Raw genomic sequence first — 17,345 nt, 5'->3', positions numbered from 1 at the left:
GGAAGAATTGCTTCCGGGCGAAGACCACAGCTTCCTCTGTGCACCGGAAGCGCTCGCGTGAGAAGGTCCCCTCGTCAGGCACGCGGCCTAATCCCTCCCCCGGAAAAACAGGACGGCCGCCGCTGGAGAGGTCATGCTTTAATAGACACGGAAATCACAAAGGGCGGCCGAAGGCCTCAGCAATTACCATAAAAATAGGAGCGGACTCGGAATACAAAACGCGTAACGCCGCCCGGAAACGAAGGCGCGACTACAAAAAATGCCCGTACGGCCAAACATGGCCGAAGGGCGGCGTCCCTTCCCTCCGGTGAGGACGTACTGGGGCGATTGGAGCGGAGCGGGCCGCGGCGCCTTCGAAATACCGTCGCGGAGGCTCCCTCCTCCGGCCGCCCGGAGCGGCGGCTTTGCATAGGGGTCGGAGGGGCCCGCGGGCCCCGGCGGCTGACGTGGCAGCTTCCGGCCGCGGCGCTCTTTTCCTCCCCGGCCCCGGGGAGGGCAACCACGGGCTCTCGTCGCGCCTCCGAAGCGCTCCCCAAACCAAGCGCTTGGGGCGGGGGCCGCCGCGCGCCCCGCCCCAGGCGCGCTCGATGCCCGGCTGCATGCAAACTAAGGGAAGGTCCAGCCGTGGGGCCGAAGGATGCCCACTCTCCGCCCTCCCTCCCACCCCTTTCACAGGACACAATTTAAGCGGGAAGAGACCGAGGAGCTTATGGCAGACAGCGCAGGGGGAGGCTGGGAGAAGGAGAGGCTCCTCCGGGGCAGCAGCCTTCCGCTTCAGGCCGTTAGCCCGGGCCTCGAGCGGGTTCCCAGAGTCACTTGGAGATGGGCACCTTGCGGAACCTGCCGCGGGTTCCGGTGCTGCCACACATGGAGGTCTGCCTGGCCCGGCCAGGAGAGCCTCTGGGTTGATCCTGGGGATAGAAGCAGCCGTGTCCTTCTCCTTGTCCGTGTGAAGCCTTCTGAAACTCCCAACCCTTCCTGGAAGCACTGACAAAATGGCTTGTATTCAACACAAAAAATTGTGTGTGCTGCCTAGTAGAATTGCTGCTCCTACCCCACCCAGCACCACTGAGTGGCGACTGAGAAGACAGCGAAGGGCTGGCTGTCACTAAGCAAGATCCATAGGCACAGCCTCTGCTCAAATCCATCTTGCTGGGCCCCAACCTGCTTCCTGTTGTACTGCATCTTTCAAGCCACTGAACGGGGGAAAGGCCCAGAAACTCCATTCAGGTAAACAAACAAATCAGCCGCTTCAGATTCAGCACTTTGACGAAGGGAAGAACCTTCCTGGTGACAAAAACTTGTAGCCGTTGCCAGAAGGTAGACGTATGGGGTAGCTGGACTCCAGAGCGCTGCTGGAGTCAGCTGGAGGTCTACGCCCATTGGGAGAGTTCTGCAAAAGAGCACAAGGAGCAGACAAGTCCTTCAGTTCCAGTTTGTCGGTGGCTTCCTCTTTGCTACGCCGGGGAGACAGATTTAGCAGGCTCAGCACATCTCGCTTGGAGGCCTTCCCAGCAGAGCCATGGGAGCTCCTCATGGGGCCAGAAGGTTGCTGGGGGACATTTTGCCAGAACATCTTCAGATTGTGAATGGCCTGCACTTTTCCATCGATGGCCGCCATCTTGAGCTTGTCTAGGGCAGGCGGGTTGGCAGGGCTGGAACGGGCCGAGCTGGCAGAGGAGTAGGAAAGGGCTGGGGAGGGAGTGCTATCTGCTGGGGATCGATGCCCTGAGCTTGGGGAGATGTTTTGCGGCGACCTGGATATATGGGCACTGTAGGGAGAGCTGGGATACTTCAGCCTGAAGACTGGCTGATCTGCCACAGGCCCACAAGAGTCCAGGCTAGGGGAGGGCTGCCTACCACTTTCCTTGGTGGACGTCTCAGAAGGAGAAGGACTGTTGTGTCCAGAGCTGGATGTTCTCAGGGAGGAACTCTTAAGGAGGAGCTCAGGCCTCACTGGGGTAGGAGAAGGCCGACTTTTGATGCTGGAGCACAGTGGCCTGCTAAAGGCACTGGTCTCTGATGATCGGAAGGTGGTGACCCTGGAGGGCGAGGCAGTCCCATCATCCAGGCTGCTGCTTCGGCCAAGTTGGTGGGGACAGCGATGGCTGCCGCCACACTGAAGGTGCTCCACGGCGAGGAGGTGACTCTGTGTTTCCTGCAGGATCTTCTGGGCCAGCGCCTGAGGATCCAGCTCTGAGCTATTCCCTTCCTCTTGGTAGGATTTGATAGTGCTATCTGTTTCGCTACTGGAATGGTCTGATTCAGCTACATCTGAACCTGCTCGTTTCCCAACCTTCTGGAAAGGGGAGTTTGGGCTGGGAATGAGCGCCATTTTGCCTGGGGAGTTTGGGGAACTGAGGCTACGCTTGAAGTTAACAGAGCTCCTGACCTCTCTAATCTGAGGAAGGCTGTGCTCTGTGGAAAATATCCCTGGGCTCTCCTGGTATCCTGCCAGGGGCTCATTGCTGACAATGGAGAACCCCTCGTACTCCTCTTCATCTTTGCTGGGGCCAGCTCTGGCCTGTGCCGAGAAATGACTCTGGGGCAAGGAGACCCTTTGGGGATAAAGGGCCTTAGGCCTCTCGGAATCTTGGTGCCCCTTGGAGCCGCCTCCCTCTGACATGCCCTCAGGCTTGGAGACGAAGCTAATGGAAGACGCAATGGAGCTCAGGCTGTAGACGGAGATGGCGTCAGAGGCCAGGCTGTCAGGGCCTGTAGGAGAGAAGGGAGGATTGTGGCCAAGGAGCGGCCCGGGATTGGAGATGGATTGGGCCGAGGCCAGTGATTCAAGCGAGGAGGAGCTGTCCAAGCTCAGACGTTTGGGAAGTTCTGTGGAATCTAAAGAGAGGAATGGGACAGCAAATTAATTCTAAAACAGCACAGTTGGGGAACTCAGGTTTGGGGCCCCTCCCATTTACAAGAACTTGGCACAACCAGGTGGAAAGGTGAGGGCCCGTGAAAGTCAAGGTGTTTGGGCTTCACACATGCTCCAAGACTGCCCCCTCTCAGAAGGTTCTTCACTAGAACTTCACCTTTCTTAAGCTCTCCCCCTCCCTGTGACTGGCATCATCTGCTCTTCTGCCCCAAAGTACAGTTGCCCTGGGCAGCAGTGGGCTTCAGGTTTTGGTGACCATGGTTGCAGATTTTCAGGTGCCAGCTGTGAAAGCCTACACCAGTATGTTGTGCTGCTTGTGGAAATCCGAAGCCAGGAACAGCCAAGGGACATGGGCAGACCTTGGCTCTGCCATCGTTCTGTCCTAGTGACTCTCCCCAACCCAGGAGCTCTGAAAATAAGCTGCTCTCCCCCCCAAGGCCTCCATGTCCCCCCCCCCATCTCCCCAGAAAGCCTCACCAAAAAGAGCCAGCAGAGTCTGGAGTGCAAAATGCATTGTCCGGCGGCTGGCCTGCTTGCCCGTCTTCAGAATCACTTCCTCCTGCCCTACCTCGCACAGGTCAAATCCTGCAAGCAGCAAAGCACAGCCTGATGAGCCCCCTGCAAGATTCTCAGATTTTTTCCCCTCAACTCAGACCCTCTGCCTGTCTCCAACCCAGAGGCTGTGGAGGCCTCTTGGGGAGCACAAGAAGAAAGACCAACCCTGCTCCCCACAGAATTCCCCATCTTTCCAGAGACGTTTGCCTACCAAGAGCTGCCAGGAACTCGTGGCAACCAGGCAACCGCCAAAGTTGAACACTGATGGAGACCTGAATCGGGGCCAGTGCGAAATCTTGCTCCTTCTCTCCAACCTGGAGCTGCACTAGAACCTGATGGAGCTGAGGAAGAGGAGGAGTTGCCAGTCAGTTGGTCCCAGCCCATCCTTCTGCCCCAACCTCCTCCCAAGGGTTGCCCCAGGAAAATACCAGGGTGGAAAAGGGGGTGCAAAAGCAAAACAGGAGTCACAGCAGACGTCACAAGGAAGAAAGGAGGAAGACCCAGGCAGGTAGCCCCGCCCCTCTGCTCAAGCAGGGAAGGGGGGGGGTCATCGCCCCCTGCCCCTCTCCTCTTGTCGGCCCAAGGGGGGAATCCTGTACTCACCATTCCCACCATATTTTTAACAGCCTTTGGGGAGTAGAAAGGGCAGGCAGGCGGGCGGGCGGGAGGGGGGTGGAAAAAGAGAGAGAGAGAATGTTTAGAGCTAGGCTGGAGTGCAGGGCAGCAGCTCAATGGTGCTTTGGAGCAGCAAGAGGGGGAGAACGAAGCGTTTGCTCAGGTGCCGTACCTGGAGCTGGGACCTCCAGAGGCAACCAGCCCCACTGCCATGAAGGCAGGCCGGTACTTGCCTGGCTAATCAGCTGCTCTCCTGTTTCAGAGGCGGTGATCAGCTTGCAGAGGGCCTGCAGGGCAGCATTTGGTAAACCTGCAAGGGGGAAGGCAGACCTTGAGGGACTCACTGCAACCCAGGTGCCAAGGTTACCTCAAGAGGCCCAATGTTTACTTACCAAGCAAAGACTGGATGGTGCTGCTGCACTGCTGCAGTCGATCCCCGGGGTCTGCTGTGGGGAAGAAGACAGCGGCTGGCAGCCCGCTGGCTGGAGGGTCCAGCCGGAAGCCCACTGCTGTCAACAGGGCCTGCCAGCCAGGGATGCCACCAACTTTATTCTCAACACTCTGCTGAGAGGTGTACATGGAGTTGTGCTGCCCACTGTGGATGCGCTGCAAGGACTTCTCCACCTAAGAGGGAGGTGAGGGGTTGAGCTGCCTGTGCACACAAGAGGCACTTCCAGGGCACCCCAGTGGCCTGGGGCAACAGAGTGCCTGATGCTCCCTGATCCTTCTCACCAGATGCAGCAGGACCCGCAAAGCATCTCGTGCTCGTTCTGGGTGCTGGAGAATGTCAGTCAAGGCTTGCCCAACCAGGGAAGAAGGACTGTTGAGTTTCACGTCGCTGCCGATCAGCACAAAGCCTAAGGAGCAGAAACAAGAGTTTTGGGGCACACGGTCTTGGACACAGGCAAACGCCTCACAAGGCCGTGAGCTCTGCCTGTTCTGCTTGTCTGCCCTCGATCTCTGCACAGCTTCACATTTCTGAATATGTTTGTTGCACCTCTTCTCACTCCAAGTCGCCTCGTAGCAGAACAAGGCAGCATTTTTAGGCACATAAAGTCACTTCTTACGGCAACCAGCCTCTCTCCCCCGACTCCTAAGGCCCCCAGGGGGCAGTTGCCTTCCCTGCAGGACTGTGACTGGCTCTTCACAGGTAGTCAACAACTTATTAGCCCTTCCTCACCTGCCCAGTTGGAGGGGTGAGAAAACAGTGTGCTACTCTGCAGCCTCTTCATCGCCTCCCCGAGGGCAGCGCTGGCCTTCAGCCCATTCAGCAGGGCAGAGTAGAAGGTGTGCACAAAGATCTTGGATGCTGCCACTGGGACTGGCCATAAGGAGATGAGGACACAGAGGGCACCGGCAGCTAGGAAGGCCCGTGTCAGCCCAATCAGCCCATCTGCTGTGACCCTGCTGTTGGATTCTTGGTAGGAACCCAGGACCACCAGCTTGACTGGCAAGTGAAGTTCCAGCACATCAGCTGCCGTGAGCAAAAACTCCTGCAGCGGTGGACAGTCCGAGATGCTCTCCACATCACTCGAGTCATCCTGCATGCGCAAAGACTCTGGGATTGTGTAAGAGTTTCCAAAGGAGCCCTTGCAACCAGAGGTTATGCTCTCAGCACTGGGCGTCAGAATCAGGGCAGCCAGCTTCCAAGAGATGTGCGTAGCGAAATGCACACATTCAGCCTGTGCCAGGGCACTCCTCACCGTCTCCTTGGTAGCTGCACTACCCACCAGCGCCTGGCAGCCAAGCAGTTCTGACACTGCATAGGCCTCTTCTTCCGCGGAGGGCATGGGCCCCCACAGCCAGCGGTCCATCACAGAGGGCGGCAGCTTTGGGTTGCCAATGACAGCAGCCATGGAAGAGGAGCTGCCGTACACTGAGGCGTTCTTCTTGGCCTGGCCCTGGAAGAGAACCCTCACCTTTAGTGGGAAGAGCAACAACATTGACAGCAATACCGCTTCTGTCCTTACCTACCAGCCACTGCTATGAGAATCCCCCAGTGATGTGTAGCCAAAGAACTTTTGCCCCTTGGGAGGAAGCAACGTTTGTCCACTCTGCCTGTGCCTGTCCTGAGTTCTGTGCCCAGGTTCGAGGACATGCCCTATTTGGAAGCCCCATCTTTCCAACAGGGTAAGTAACAGACGCAGGCAAGCACAGCATCCAGAAAGCCATCAGAGGATGGAGGAGCAAAGGAAGGGCCACCGGCTCATTGCTTTGGCTCCCCCTTTAGAGCAGCGGCTGCTGGGCAGCCCAACCTTGCTGGAGGCAGAGGGTTCTGGGGCAAAATTCCCAAAGAGAGGCAGAAGAACCAAGGGAGCCTGTGTCAGAAAGAGATATTCCTGGCTGTCAACCTGGAGACACAAGGCCCACGCTACCCACCTTCGCACTGGCACTCAGGGCTTGGATGGAGGGCACGGCAATAAGGCTAAAGCGTTCGTATAGATACTCGTTGGATGAGCTGCCCTTGAGAAGAGCGAATGGGATGAGGTACAGCTCTCCCTCCAGGACAAGGACCAATTGCCGGTGACGCCCCACTGGGCCACTGGAGTGCATCAGACCCTGTGAAGGGAGAAAGAAGCTGTGTGAGCATCCCTGGGTCTCTGGTCAGGAAAAACCCTGGTGCCCCACAACTGCATTTGAGCCACCTCTACCTCCTCTGTGTCCTTGCTCACCAGGTGCTTTCACTCTTCATTGGGGCTGATCCCCAAACCCTCACCCTGTGCTTCCTGTGGCTATCAAGGGGGCTCCCTCCCTGTGAGGCAGAACAGGAATGGCACGGTGGATCCAAGCTGCCACAAGTGCTGCAGCAGCCCCAAAAGCGCCTCCTTTGTCAGCCCAGGCAGAGACAGCTTTCCCCAGCCAAGCACAAGTGGTTGGGAAGGACTTGAGGAGTTTCAGGGCACAAGATGGAGGCCTCAGCCTTAAAGTTGCTCCTTCCTGAAGGAGCCCTCCCTGCTTCTGCAGCTCTTCCTCCTCCTTAGCGCCAGCAGTGGGCTGCTTTTCCCAAGCCTGCCTGTCTGGCTGTTCCCCATGGGAAAACCCCAAGCTCCGCAGGGTCCAATCACCATTGGGGGCCCAGCTCACCCCTTCCAACGGTCCAATCAGCATATCATAGAGGACCCGGAGGGGCGAGTTACTGGAGGAGTCGGACCACCGAGGTAGGGAGGAGGCGAGGTCCTCCTTTGCTGTGGAGGATGCAGGGCCAGCAAAAAGGCTGCTGGTGCTCTGGCAGCTCCTGTGGAGACAGAAGGCATGAGAGGGGGATGGAAGGCTGAGCAGGAAAAGTCCGGCCTGCCTGAAGTCACAGACCCTTTCTGGATACCCCACCATGTCCATCCTGATTAGGGAGGAGCCTTTCCTAACGGTCTCCCCCGCCCCATGGCCCTCCCATTGCAGGAGCTGGGCACCTTCCCTCTTTCCTGCAGGCATCACACTTTGCGCATCCTCCCCCAAAGTGTTCGGGGACGAGCCTCAGAGAAGAGTTCCCTGATGAGGCTGCTGCAAGGTCCATATGGCTCAGGGGAACCAGCTCTTACCTTGTGGCCTTCCTCTCCCTCCTCATTTAGGGCCCCCACAGCCCTTGTGACACAGACAGCGTTCGGCCACATGGAGCTCACCTGTTGAAGAGATTGTTCCTGCTCACCATCCTCAGGAAGCCGGTGGGATCATTGGAAGAGTTCAGCTTGCTACTCATCTCCTCTGAGGGCTGGTCCATCACGTCTCCTGCTTCGCTCTCTGTCTCACTGCTGACAAAGGGAAGAGACCCCGGGGGAAGCCAGGCAGTCACGCAGGACCCAGCCATGGGGAGGGGGCTGTATGGCATCCTGTCTCTGCCAATTGTCCATGATAAGTCAAAAATAGGCCGGGCGGTCGGAAAGCCCAAAGCATTCACTGCCAAACTCTGCTCTTCCCCTTTAACGTTCCATGAAGACAGCAGGAAGATGTTCCCAAGAGCATCATCCATACTGTCCCTTCCAGGATGGGGACACCCTGCTGAGACTGCAAGCGGGGCCATCAGCCATCTGGGTCTTCCTGCCAGTGTTCTGGAGCAGGAATCTTCCCTGTCTGAATGAGACGCTTCTCATTCAGAATCTGCTTCTAGTCCATTGGAGGCAGTTTCACGCTACAACTGTTCCTCCAGGCCTGTCCTTTGAGCAGGGCTTCAGGGGCAGCCTTGAGCCCCAACAAGGATGGTGGAGGAGGCAACCTTGCTCCCATCCCAAATGGAAGTGAGCAGACAGAGCCTGGTGGAAGTCCATCAAATGCTGCCCACTGACCAGCCTCTGCTGTGACCGACAAGCGCTGGGCTGAATGGACAGGCTTCAATTCATCAGCTAAGTCTCACCCTCTGCCCAGTGCCTGGCATCTTCTCTGCTGCTCAAACATCCTCTGAGCCAAGGAAGCTGACTTCTTCCCACCTCTGGCTTAGCCCTAGGTTGGGGGAGGGGAGGTGCTGTCCATTTATGACAGGAATCCCACTCCTGCCCCACGCACACCTGTAGGGATAGGCAACTCACCTTACAAAATGGGGGCCCACTCCCAGGGCTTCTCGTACGCTGGAGCCGAGCTGCTCTAGCGCTGAGCTGGCGAGTGTATGCAGGCCTGAGCTCCTGTCTTGCAAGTCCCCTGAGTGCCCAGCTGGGCCGTCACCCAGGTAGCATTCGTGGAACTTCAGGATCCCTAAAAGCAGAGAGCAGGCTGACTGCAGGGAGACTAGACAGGCAGAATCCCAACAAGCTTCCCAGTGCAGCAAATGTTGCCAGACAAAACATCCGGAGAGAACAGAATATGATCAGAGACACGCACACACCCACACCCACCCAGGAGGCACGGAAGAAGCAGCAGACTCAGCCAGCAGAGGAGCTGGAGGGGGAGAGCAGCACGGCCCCCTCGTAGGAGGAGCGTGCTCCCAGTCCCCTACTCTACCTGTCCCAGGAGCCAAGAGCCAGCTGTACAGGTATCCCGCTGCCAGTGAGAAGTAGAGGACCAGTCCTCGCTGGCCGTTCACTGTCTCCAGGACCTGATCCACCGTCACAGGGGAATAAGGGTCAGAATCCTGCTGCCCAGTCTGACGCTCCACCAGCAGGTCAGCAAAGGCCCTCGTCCGACCTCTTTCGGCCACCGCCAACGCCTCATCGTGATGGCCTGCAAAAGCCACATTTCAGGATGTGGAGGCAGAGGAAAAAGGCAAGTGAGAGAAGCTGCGGTCTGGGGGAGGGGGTGAGCTCCAGACCAGCCACTTTTCAGGCACCAGATGATTTTGCCTGTCCTGCCCCTCTTTAAGCCAACGGCTGTGCAAGCAAGACTGCCCAAATGCCCACCCAGAGCAGCCCACGCACGTGAAGAAGTCACGCCATCCAAACCCCTGCCTTTTCCTGTCCTGCAAAATCCACCCTTCTCTCACCCAGCGTAACCAGCACCCGTTGCAGGGCCTGATAGGAAGAGGTCTGCAGGTCAAACAGTGACAGTTTGTAGTCGATGCTCAGCCGTGCTTCGTGTCGGATGGTCTCAAAGAGGGCTGAAGCCCGGTAGAGCTGTGAGGGGAAGCAATGCCTGGGGGTCAGTCTCTGCTGCTCAACCAAGGAGGGTGGTAAAGGGGGTGTCCCTGCAGGTGCCCACTGCCCACCTGATGCTGAGCCTCCTCCAGGTTTCCACTCGCCCAAAGTGAAAGACCCAAGCCGTGTCGGATCCTGGCTTCATCCTCCCTGCGCCCCAGCTGCTCAGCCAGCCTCAGCCCTGCAGGAGGAAGGAGCAGGGGGAATCTGAGGGCCCACCAGCCTCTTGCACCAAGCAGTGCTGCGCTCTGGTTCACCACCAGATTCCCTTCCTTTCTTCACATTTCTTCACCAGCCCCTCCTATAACGTGGCTCCATTTGCCCATTACCACCACCGAGGAGAACTCTGGCTTTGCTCTCCTCAGACCTACCAAGGCTGACCATGGGAGAGCTCCCCGCAGGCTGCCCTGGCTTTGAAATGATCCTAAGTGCCCGTCCAAGGAGAGGCATTTGCCCCGGGAGCCATGTCCTGCCTCAAGTGCGTCAACTGACCTTCCTGCAGGTACATCACTGCCTGGGAGTAGTTCTGCAAGGCGTGATGTGTCCTGCCCAAGCTGCTGTAGGAGGCAGTTTTGGCTGCCAGGTCGTTCATCTGGGCTGCAATGCTGAGATGCTGCTCCTGGTAGACCATGGCTCTCTCGTAAGTGCCCAGCGATTCGTAGGTCAGGCCCAGATTGCCGTAGGCTCGGCCTTGGCAAGCCGGATTGTTTGTTTCCTCTGCGATCTGGAGGTCCATCTGGTGGTACTGAAGGGCCGTGTCGTATTCTGCCATCTGCTGATAGACGCTGCCCAAGCCACATGCTGCATTGCCCTCCAGGGCCTGGTCCTTCATGTCCCGCGCAATGCCCAACTGGCGCTCCAGGCAGGAGATAGCCTGTTCGAAGTTGCCCAGCTGGCCATGCAGAGTGCCCAGTTCTCCATACGCCTGGGCCTTATCAAAGGCTTCTCCAAGCTCATGGGCCACCACAAGCCTTTTCTCGAAGCAAACCAGGGCCTGCTGCAGGTTGCCCATTGCCCTATGGGAAGGCAATGCCACGGTTATCCTTCTTTCCCCCCCCCCGCCCCCACCCTAGAGAGCCACCAGTCATAGCAACAGTTGTTCCTGCTGCATGCCCGGGCTAGCCAAACCTAGCAGTGGGACACAGCAAGACTGATAGATCGGCTGCACCAACCCCTCATCTCCCTCCCCAAGGAAATTGCCCTCTTCCTCTGCCCCCAGCGTGCTCATGAGAACCCCTCACCTCACCTGTGCCCACTGCCTAGGCCGCGATAGGCCTTCGCCTGGTCCTGCATGCGGCTGAGGCTCTGGGCCACGGAGAGATACTGGTCGTAATACTTGATGGCCTCCTCGTAGTCACCCAGGGCATCATAGCAGTCGCCCAAATTGCCAAAGGCCCGGCCTCTGTCCAGCACAGCCTCACTCCCACTCAGCTGCTGCAGGGTGGCAAGCTGCTGCTCGAAGAAGCCAATGGCCTCTTCCGTGGCATTCATGTTCATTTTGGTGATGCCCATATTGCCATACACCTGGGCTTCGATGCCAGGGTCCTTTAGCTTCTGGCCCACCTCCAACTGCTCCTGGTAACCTTTGAAGGCCATGGTGTACTTGCCCAAGGCCATGTAGACAGCCGCCAGGTGCCCGTGTGCCCGGCATTCTCCCAGCATGTCGCCCAGCTCTTGATGCACCTCCAGCTCCTGTGTATGGTAGCCCAGCGCCTTGTCATACTTCTGCAGCAGACGGTAGGCTGAGCCCAGGGCCGCGTAGGCACTCGCCTCCAGCTTCCTGTCTGCGGCTTGATGGGCGAGACTCAGCTGCTGCTCATAGAGCCTGACGGCGCTGCCCACATCTCTCTTGCAGACGGCAATGTCCCCCAGGTTGCCCAGAGCTCGGAACTTGGCCTGGGGGTTGCTGAGGGACTGGGCGAGGGACAGCAGGTACTTCTGGCACTCCTCCGCCTTAGAGAACTGGCCCAGGGCCTTGAAGGCCAGGCCCAGGTTGCAGTAGGCCTTGGCCTGGCTGAGTTTGTCGTGAAGGTCCTTGGCCAGGGCTAGATCTTGCTCGTAGTACTTCACGGCCTCTTGGTAGTTGCCCAGGCAGTACTGGGCGTAGCCTAGGTTGTGGCAGATTTTGCCTTCGCTCTCCATGTCCTGCAGCTCTGGGGAGAGTTTCAGGTATTGCTCATAGTACGGGGCTGCCTGGGTGAACTCTCCCCGGGAGCAGTGGAAGTTCCCCAGGTTGCCCAGAGCCCGGGCCTCGCTCTGGACATCCCGCAGCTCTCGGGCAATGTTCAGGTGGTTCTGGTAGTGCTGGAGCGCCCGGTCATGGGCCCCCAGAGCTTGGTATGCTACAGCCAGGTTGCCATGAGTGGAAGCCTGGGAGGCCCGATCGTTCACCTCCATGGAGATCTGCAGCTCCTGACGGTGATACTTGACAGCCTGGTCAAACAGGCCCAGGGCATTGTAGGCATTGCCCATGTTGCCGTAGGCCCTTCCCTGGGCTGCATAGTCATTCAGCTCCTGTGCAATGGAGAGGTGCCCCTTGTGCAGCTTCAGCGCCATCTCATAGTCCCCCTTCATCTGATGGATGATCCCTGCAAGGAACAGCAAAGGGCTGCCTCTGTCCTGGAGCCCACACAAGCGCAGGCCAGGAGGCAACTGAGAAAGTGGGACTCTGCCAGCACAAGAGGAAAAGACACAGCCCAGATGGGTATCTCCTGCACCCAGCCAGCCAGATCCCCAGTAAAGTGACCTTGGAGCTGGCTGCCCTGGCTGCTAGGAGAGGGTCAGCCAGCCCCCCCTCCATTTTCCCCTCTGGGTCGAAGGAGATCAAGAGAAGTTTGGCCTCTGCAGATAATACAGGCAGCCTCTGGATGCAGAATGGGAGGCAAGTGAACAACTAAATTCACCAGCATCAGACAAGAACTTGGTCAGCCAGCCCCCCCTCCATTTTCCCCTCTGGGTCGAAGGAGATCAAGAGAAGTTTGGCCTCTGCAGATAATACAGGCAGCCTCTGGATGCAGAATGGGAGGCAAGTGAACAACTAAATTCACCAGCATCAGACAAGAACATCTGTGTGCAGAGGGAAAGAGGCAAAGCCGCTGCAACAGCCAGTCAGAACATGGTCTCCTAGGCTTGAAGGAAGGGGGAGGGTTCCTCTTGGCCCGCCTAACCTTGCCTGGCTTCTGGTCCTACAGAATGCAGGCCTGCACATGGACACACATGCACATCAGAAAAGCAGCACTGCTCCTTTGGGATATGTAGTCACTATCACAGAGCATGTGCAAAAGGATTGGGCCTTGCCCCCATATGCTCCTGACCCATAGAAGCATAGCATAGGAAAGGTCATTCTGAAAGGATCCTCTCACCTAGATTGGAGGAGGCACGGCCTTCTGCAGCTCGATCCTGCAGGCTCTCAGCAATGCGCAGCTGCTCCTCATGATACTGTTTGGCCCGCTCCAGATCCTGCATGCAGCGGGCAGCGTGACCGAGCCCGGCATATGCTCGCATCTCAATAGGCTTCTCCTCCAGCTCCTGGGCGAGCTCCAGGACATGGTTGTGATAAGACATGGCCTTGTCAAAGTTGCGGTGATAGTGGTAGGCACTGCCCAGGTTGCTGTAGGCCCGGGCCTCCTCCCGCTTGTTGCAGAGAGCCTTGGCAATCCTCAGGTGCTGCTCGTGGCACTGCACAGCATTCTCAAAGTCACCCATGGCGATGTAGACAGCCCCCATGTTGCCCAGTTCCCGAGCTTCAGAGAGCTCCTCTTTGCCTTGCTTGGTGAGAAGGACACACTGCTTGTGGCTGGCCAAGGCGTTGGGGTAGTCCCCGATGGCAGTGTAGACATGGCCAAGGCTACTGAGGGCAGAGGACGCGGCCTGCAGGGAAGAGCCAAGAGGGGCCTCAGGGGGCTGCAGAAGGTTGTGGCAGCCCTCAAGGCACACCCTAATGCCCAGATAACTGAACACGGGCCCCTGAGGGCCACCTGCTCGAGGGGAGATAGGGAGGACCATTCTGAATCTTGGGAGCCCAGCTACAGAGCTCCAAAGAGACACTCACAAGGACACAGTTCTTGTGGACCCCTCCTTGGGCAGGACTGCCAGCTTCCTGGTACAGTTACATGGTCCGCTATAGCAATTGAGGCAGAGAGGAAGGAACAGGCAAGAGGGCGCTTCCTCTCCAAGCTCAGGCAGGCATGACTATCCCACCGCCTGTGGCATTCCCACACAGGGATCCTCTTCCCCCGTAGCTGTGAGTCATTTGTGTGTCTATCGGAAATGTTTATGCTGTTCCTGGATCAGGCTCATTGTGGTTGTGAGTTAGCTCTGCCTTCCCATTGTGCTGATTTACGCAGCAGATACTTCAGTGGAAGCTACTCATCATCTAATTTGCCCATTTGCTCCACTGCTCCTTGCTCCAGATGCTCTCCTGGGCATCCCCCTTTTGTCACTGGGAAGGCACATAGGCATCACTCTCCTCTCCTCTCCTACCTCTCTGTCCTTGAGTTTCATGGCAAGCACCAGCTGATGTCTGTGGTTAGTCAAGGCCTCCCGGTAATTTCCCTTTGAGAAGAAAGCAGAGCCCAGATTGCCATGAGCTCGGCATTCACCCATCTGGTCACCTGGAGGAGAAGCAAGCAAAGCCAAGGGTGAGTTGGAAGGCCCCTTCAGGCAGCTGCCAGGTAAACCCCACCCCGATGCAGCCTGGGACAACAAGAAGGGGTGCCACCTACATCCCCAATGGTCTTTCCTTTCATATCCAAGCCCCTTCACTTGTCCTGGCGGGGCCACAGTGCCCGGCACAATGCTGCAGATGGCCCCTGGACATTACTTTTCTAGTGCCCAGAAAGCAATCATTGTGGCAGTGCACAAAGAGACAGCTGAGCCTCCTAGGGAAAAGGAGAACCCAGGTAAACCTGCCACTGGCCATCAGATCCCAGTGGCGCTGCCATTCCGCCTTCACAACATCATGTGGCTTACCTAAGGTCTTGGCCACGTCCAAGTCCTGCTGCATGTAGCCTGAGCTTTTCTCGGCATTGCCCAGAGACCAGTAGGCACTGCTCAGGGCAGAGAAGACGGAACCCCTGAGCTTCAAGCTGCAGGTGCCAATTTTCAAGGCCGCTTCCAGAACCACGACAGAGGCACCATGATGGCCAGCTGTCAGCAGCTCCTGTCCAATCACGGAGACCACCACGAAGGGGCTCTTGTCCAGCTTCATCCTCTGCAGCTGCTGGTACGTTGGCTCGAGGGATTCTAAGGAGGAGACAGAAGCCATTCACACCACTGGGATGGGAACTTACACTCCAGATCCCATAATCCCCCATTGGCACAGCCCACGTTCCAAAGTCAGGGGAGTCTTGTGGGCATTCCAACTCTTCCCCTCTTCCACCCTGGCCAAAGAGCCTCCTCTTACCTCTCATGGGAGACTTCATGGCAGCTTCCACCATGCCCACCAGAAGCTGCAGGCTCTTGGGATCTTGGGCCAAGCCGGAGGCAAATGCTGCCAAAGCATCGGCATGGCGCCCGAGGTACTGGAGGGCAACACCCTGTCGGAAGTAGGCCTGCGACAACATGATCAAAGATCAGTTGGGGCACCTGAAGCGGCAGCGCTGGCACTTGGGAAGAGATTCTCACCGTTGCGCCAGCGCAGTTGAAGCCTCACGCCTTGGGGCTCCATTGCTGTCCTCCAACAGCCCCCCCCTCCTATAGACCACCCCTGCTTGCCATCCAGGCTGGCTGCTTTGATGCTAGGAAGCTCAGCCAAAGTCCACCCACCAGCAGTGAGCCCACCTGAACTGCTCCCCTCCAGGCAATTCCTGGGGCAAAAGCCTGTGACTCACTGCTGAGGCTTCCAAATAAGTCTTTTTACCTACTTTGTGGGAATGGGGAGTTCCAGATGACATCCCCCTCCACTCGCAACTCCCGTATGCCAGCAAGAAAGCATTTGAGCAGAGGGCTGGCAGACCACCAAGCTGCTTAACTATAGCATTGTGCTGAAGTGTCAAGACAAGCTAAACAAACAAATGGATGTAGCATAATTTACAAGCGAGAAATGTGCAAATTGCTGCTTGCAACCATTCAAAGACTCTTAATTTCACACGGTGTTCAGGGGTCAGAGCTGACAGAAAGGGGTAAGGCTGGCAAGTTCAGAGGCTCTCCAGCCCAGATGTTGCCCAGCCACTGCAGGTTGCTGCTGTCCCAAGAAGACACCTGGCTGAGGAGGGGCAGAACACCCAATCCGAGGGCAGGGAGGGAGCCCAAATCCTTGTTTCCTTGCTCTCTGACCTCCACTAATGTGGAGCCTTGCGACTCGGGCTAGCTGCTCCACTGTTCCCACCGCCAGCAAATTCTTCCTTATTCCAAGCTTGGATCTCTCTCTGTGAAGCTTCCACCCACTAGATTGGCCCTGCTTTCGGGCTGGTCTGGCAAGTGTCGGTGAGCTCTAGTCCTGCCTGTGGGCACGACATCCAGCTTGGTGACTTTGGGCCACTCCCTCTTGCTCTGCCCAGCCCACCACACAGGGTTGTGGTTGTGGAGGAAATAGGAGGAGGAAGGAGCATTAGATATGTCTGACATCTTGAGTTATTTATATAAAAAGGTGGGATAAAAATAATTAAAAAATGATCAAATGAAGCACCATTGCTCTATGAATAGGCAGCCTCTGCTGGAGTCCACAAAGGCTCTGGGAAAATAGAGCTTTTACTGGATTCAGCTACAAGTAATTAAATTTATTCCAAGAGGCCTGAGCTATAAAAGGAACTACTATAGCTATTACCAGGGCTTCCGTTATGTTGGCAAGTCTGGCAGCTGCGTCTCATGTCAATGTAAGGGAACAGTGCTTATTCTCCCCGGGAAATTACAATAACTCAGCCTTCCTTTACCAAAAGCTGCCTCTGAAAGCTGGTCTCCCCACTGCAAGGATATAACTTTAGCCAGAACTCCCACCAGACTAATCGCCTCTTCGTCTTAGGCACTCGTTCTTGAAACCCAGCAGTTTACCCCTTTCCCAGCACCAAAACCCAAGGCTGCACCTGACCATATGAGCTACCTGCACATGTGCGCGTACACGCACGTGCACACGCGCACACACACATGGAAAAACAGGAACACGAGTGTAATTTTAACAGTATCCACCTAAAAACCCTAGTGTAATTTCAGGGTTGCATACTCTGCAGCTGCACCCTTTTTGACAAGCTGAGCCAAAGAGGTTTAAGCTCCATTTCACTGAAGGGAGCAGAAACCCCCCCCCCTGGCTTGGCCTTGGGGGGGTGAGCATGGAAACAAACCTTCCCCCATAAAAGGTTTGGAGTAGCCCACGGAATGGGAGGAAGCCTTCGCTCCTGCTGGTGGACAAACATGGGCTTCAGCCACCAGAATGCGCCGGTGCTCATTTGCTCCAAAGGGCAAGCCTGTCTAACCTGCCAGACTGCAGGTGGTGGAGAAGAGTGCAGACCACCCCACCCCCCACCCCGCCAGGAACAGACATTGTCAGAGACCGAGCTCCTTTGGGATCCTTCCTCCTGCCTTTCCTTGCTCTTCTGGAGGGTCCAAGGTTATTGCCATTAACAGATTCAGGCCCGCCTACTATTTGTCCACTAGATGAGAACAAATTCCATGTCAGGAACGAGAGAAGGATTGTGTCCAAGCAACTTCTTTTCCTCATTCGCTTCTGGAGGAGCTTAAGTATTACCACAAACAATCCAAACAGAAAAACCACACAATAAACCTGCTTGGCAAACATTGCTGAAGGC

The 17,345-nt window shown here is 56.8% G+C and overlaps 1 protein-coding gene across 2 annotated transcripts in view; it reads right to left on the bottom strand.

Annotated features, from left to right (window-relative positions):
• Nucleotides 1-133: 133 nt before the first annotated feature.
• TTC28 (tetratricopeptide repeat domain 28) overlaps nucleotides 134-17,345 on the bottom strand; it is a gene marked incomplete at its 5' end in the record, with an annotated part of 30,778 nt that continues 13,566 nt past the window's right edge. For both annotated transcript variants that reach the window (XM_083373731.1, XM_083373730.1), the window contains 20 exons: nucleotides 134-2,841; nucleotides 3,356-3,463; nucleotides 3,645-3,774; nucleotides 4,282-4,358; nucleotides 4,441-4,672; nucleotides 4,781-4,905; nucleotides 5,229-5,949; nucleotides 6,428-6,607; nucleotides 7,133-7,283; nucleotides 7,666-7,794; nucleotides 8,566-8,728; nucleotides 8,975-9,193; nucleotides 9,453-9,582; nucleotides 9,675-9,784; nucleotides 10,096-10,619; nucleotides 10,850-12,191; nucleotides 12,966-13,473; nucleotides 14,086-14,216; nucleotides 14,575-14,847; nucleotides 15,008-15,155. In XM_083373731.1, the coding sequence (XP_083229857.1) occupies nucleotides 1,259-2,841; nucleotides 3,356-3,463; nucleotides 3,645-3,774; nucleotides 4,282-4,358; nucleotides 4,441-4,672; nucleotides 4,781-4,905; nucleotides 5,229-5,949; nucleotides 6,428-6,607; nucleotides 7,133-7,283; nucleotides 7,666-7,794; nucleotides 8,566-8,728; nucleotides 8,975-9,193; nucleotides 9,453-9,582; nucleotides 9,675-9,784; nucleotides 10,096-10,619; nucleotides 10,850-12,191; nucleotides 12,966-13,473; nucleotides 14,086-14,216; nucleotides 14,575-14,847; nucleotides 15,008-15,155 (6,984 nt within the window). In that variant the 3' untranslated portion in view covers nucleotides 134-1,258. The remainder of the gene's footprint in view (nucleotides 2,842-3,355; nucleotides 3,464-3,644; nucleotides 3,775-4,281; nucleotides 4,359-4,440; nucleotides 4,673-4,780; nucleotides 4,906-5,228; nucleotides 5,950-6,427; nucleotides 6,608-7,132; nucleotides 7,284-7,665; nucleotides 7,795-8,565; nucleotides 8,729-8,974; nucleotides 9,194-9,452; nucleotides 9,583-9,674; nucleotides 9,785-10,095; nucleotides 10,620-10,849; nucleotides 12,192-12,965; nucleotides 13,474-14,085; nucleotides 14,217-14,574; nucleotides 14,848-15,007; nucleotides 15,156-17,345) is intronic.

The sequence above is a fragment of the Vipera ursinii genome, assembly GCF_947247035.1.
Source record: "Vipera ursinii genome assembly, chromosome: 14".
Lineage (NCBI taxonomy): Eukaryota > Metazoa > Chordata > Lepidosauria > Squamata > Viperidae > Vipera > Vipera ursinii.
This window is presented reverse-complemented; position numbering and strand designations above follow the sequence as displayed.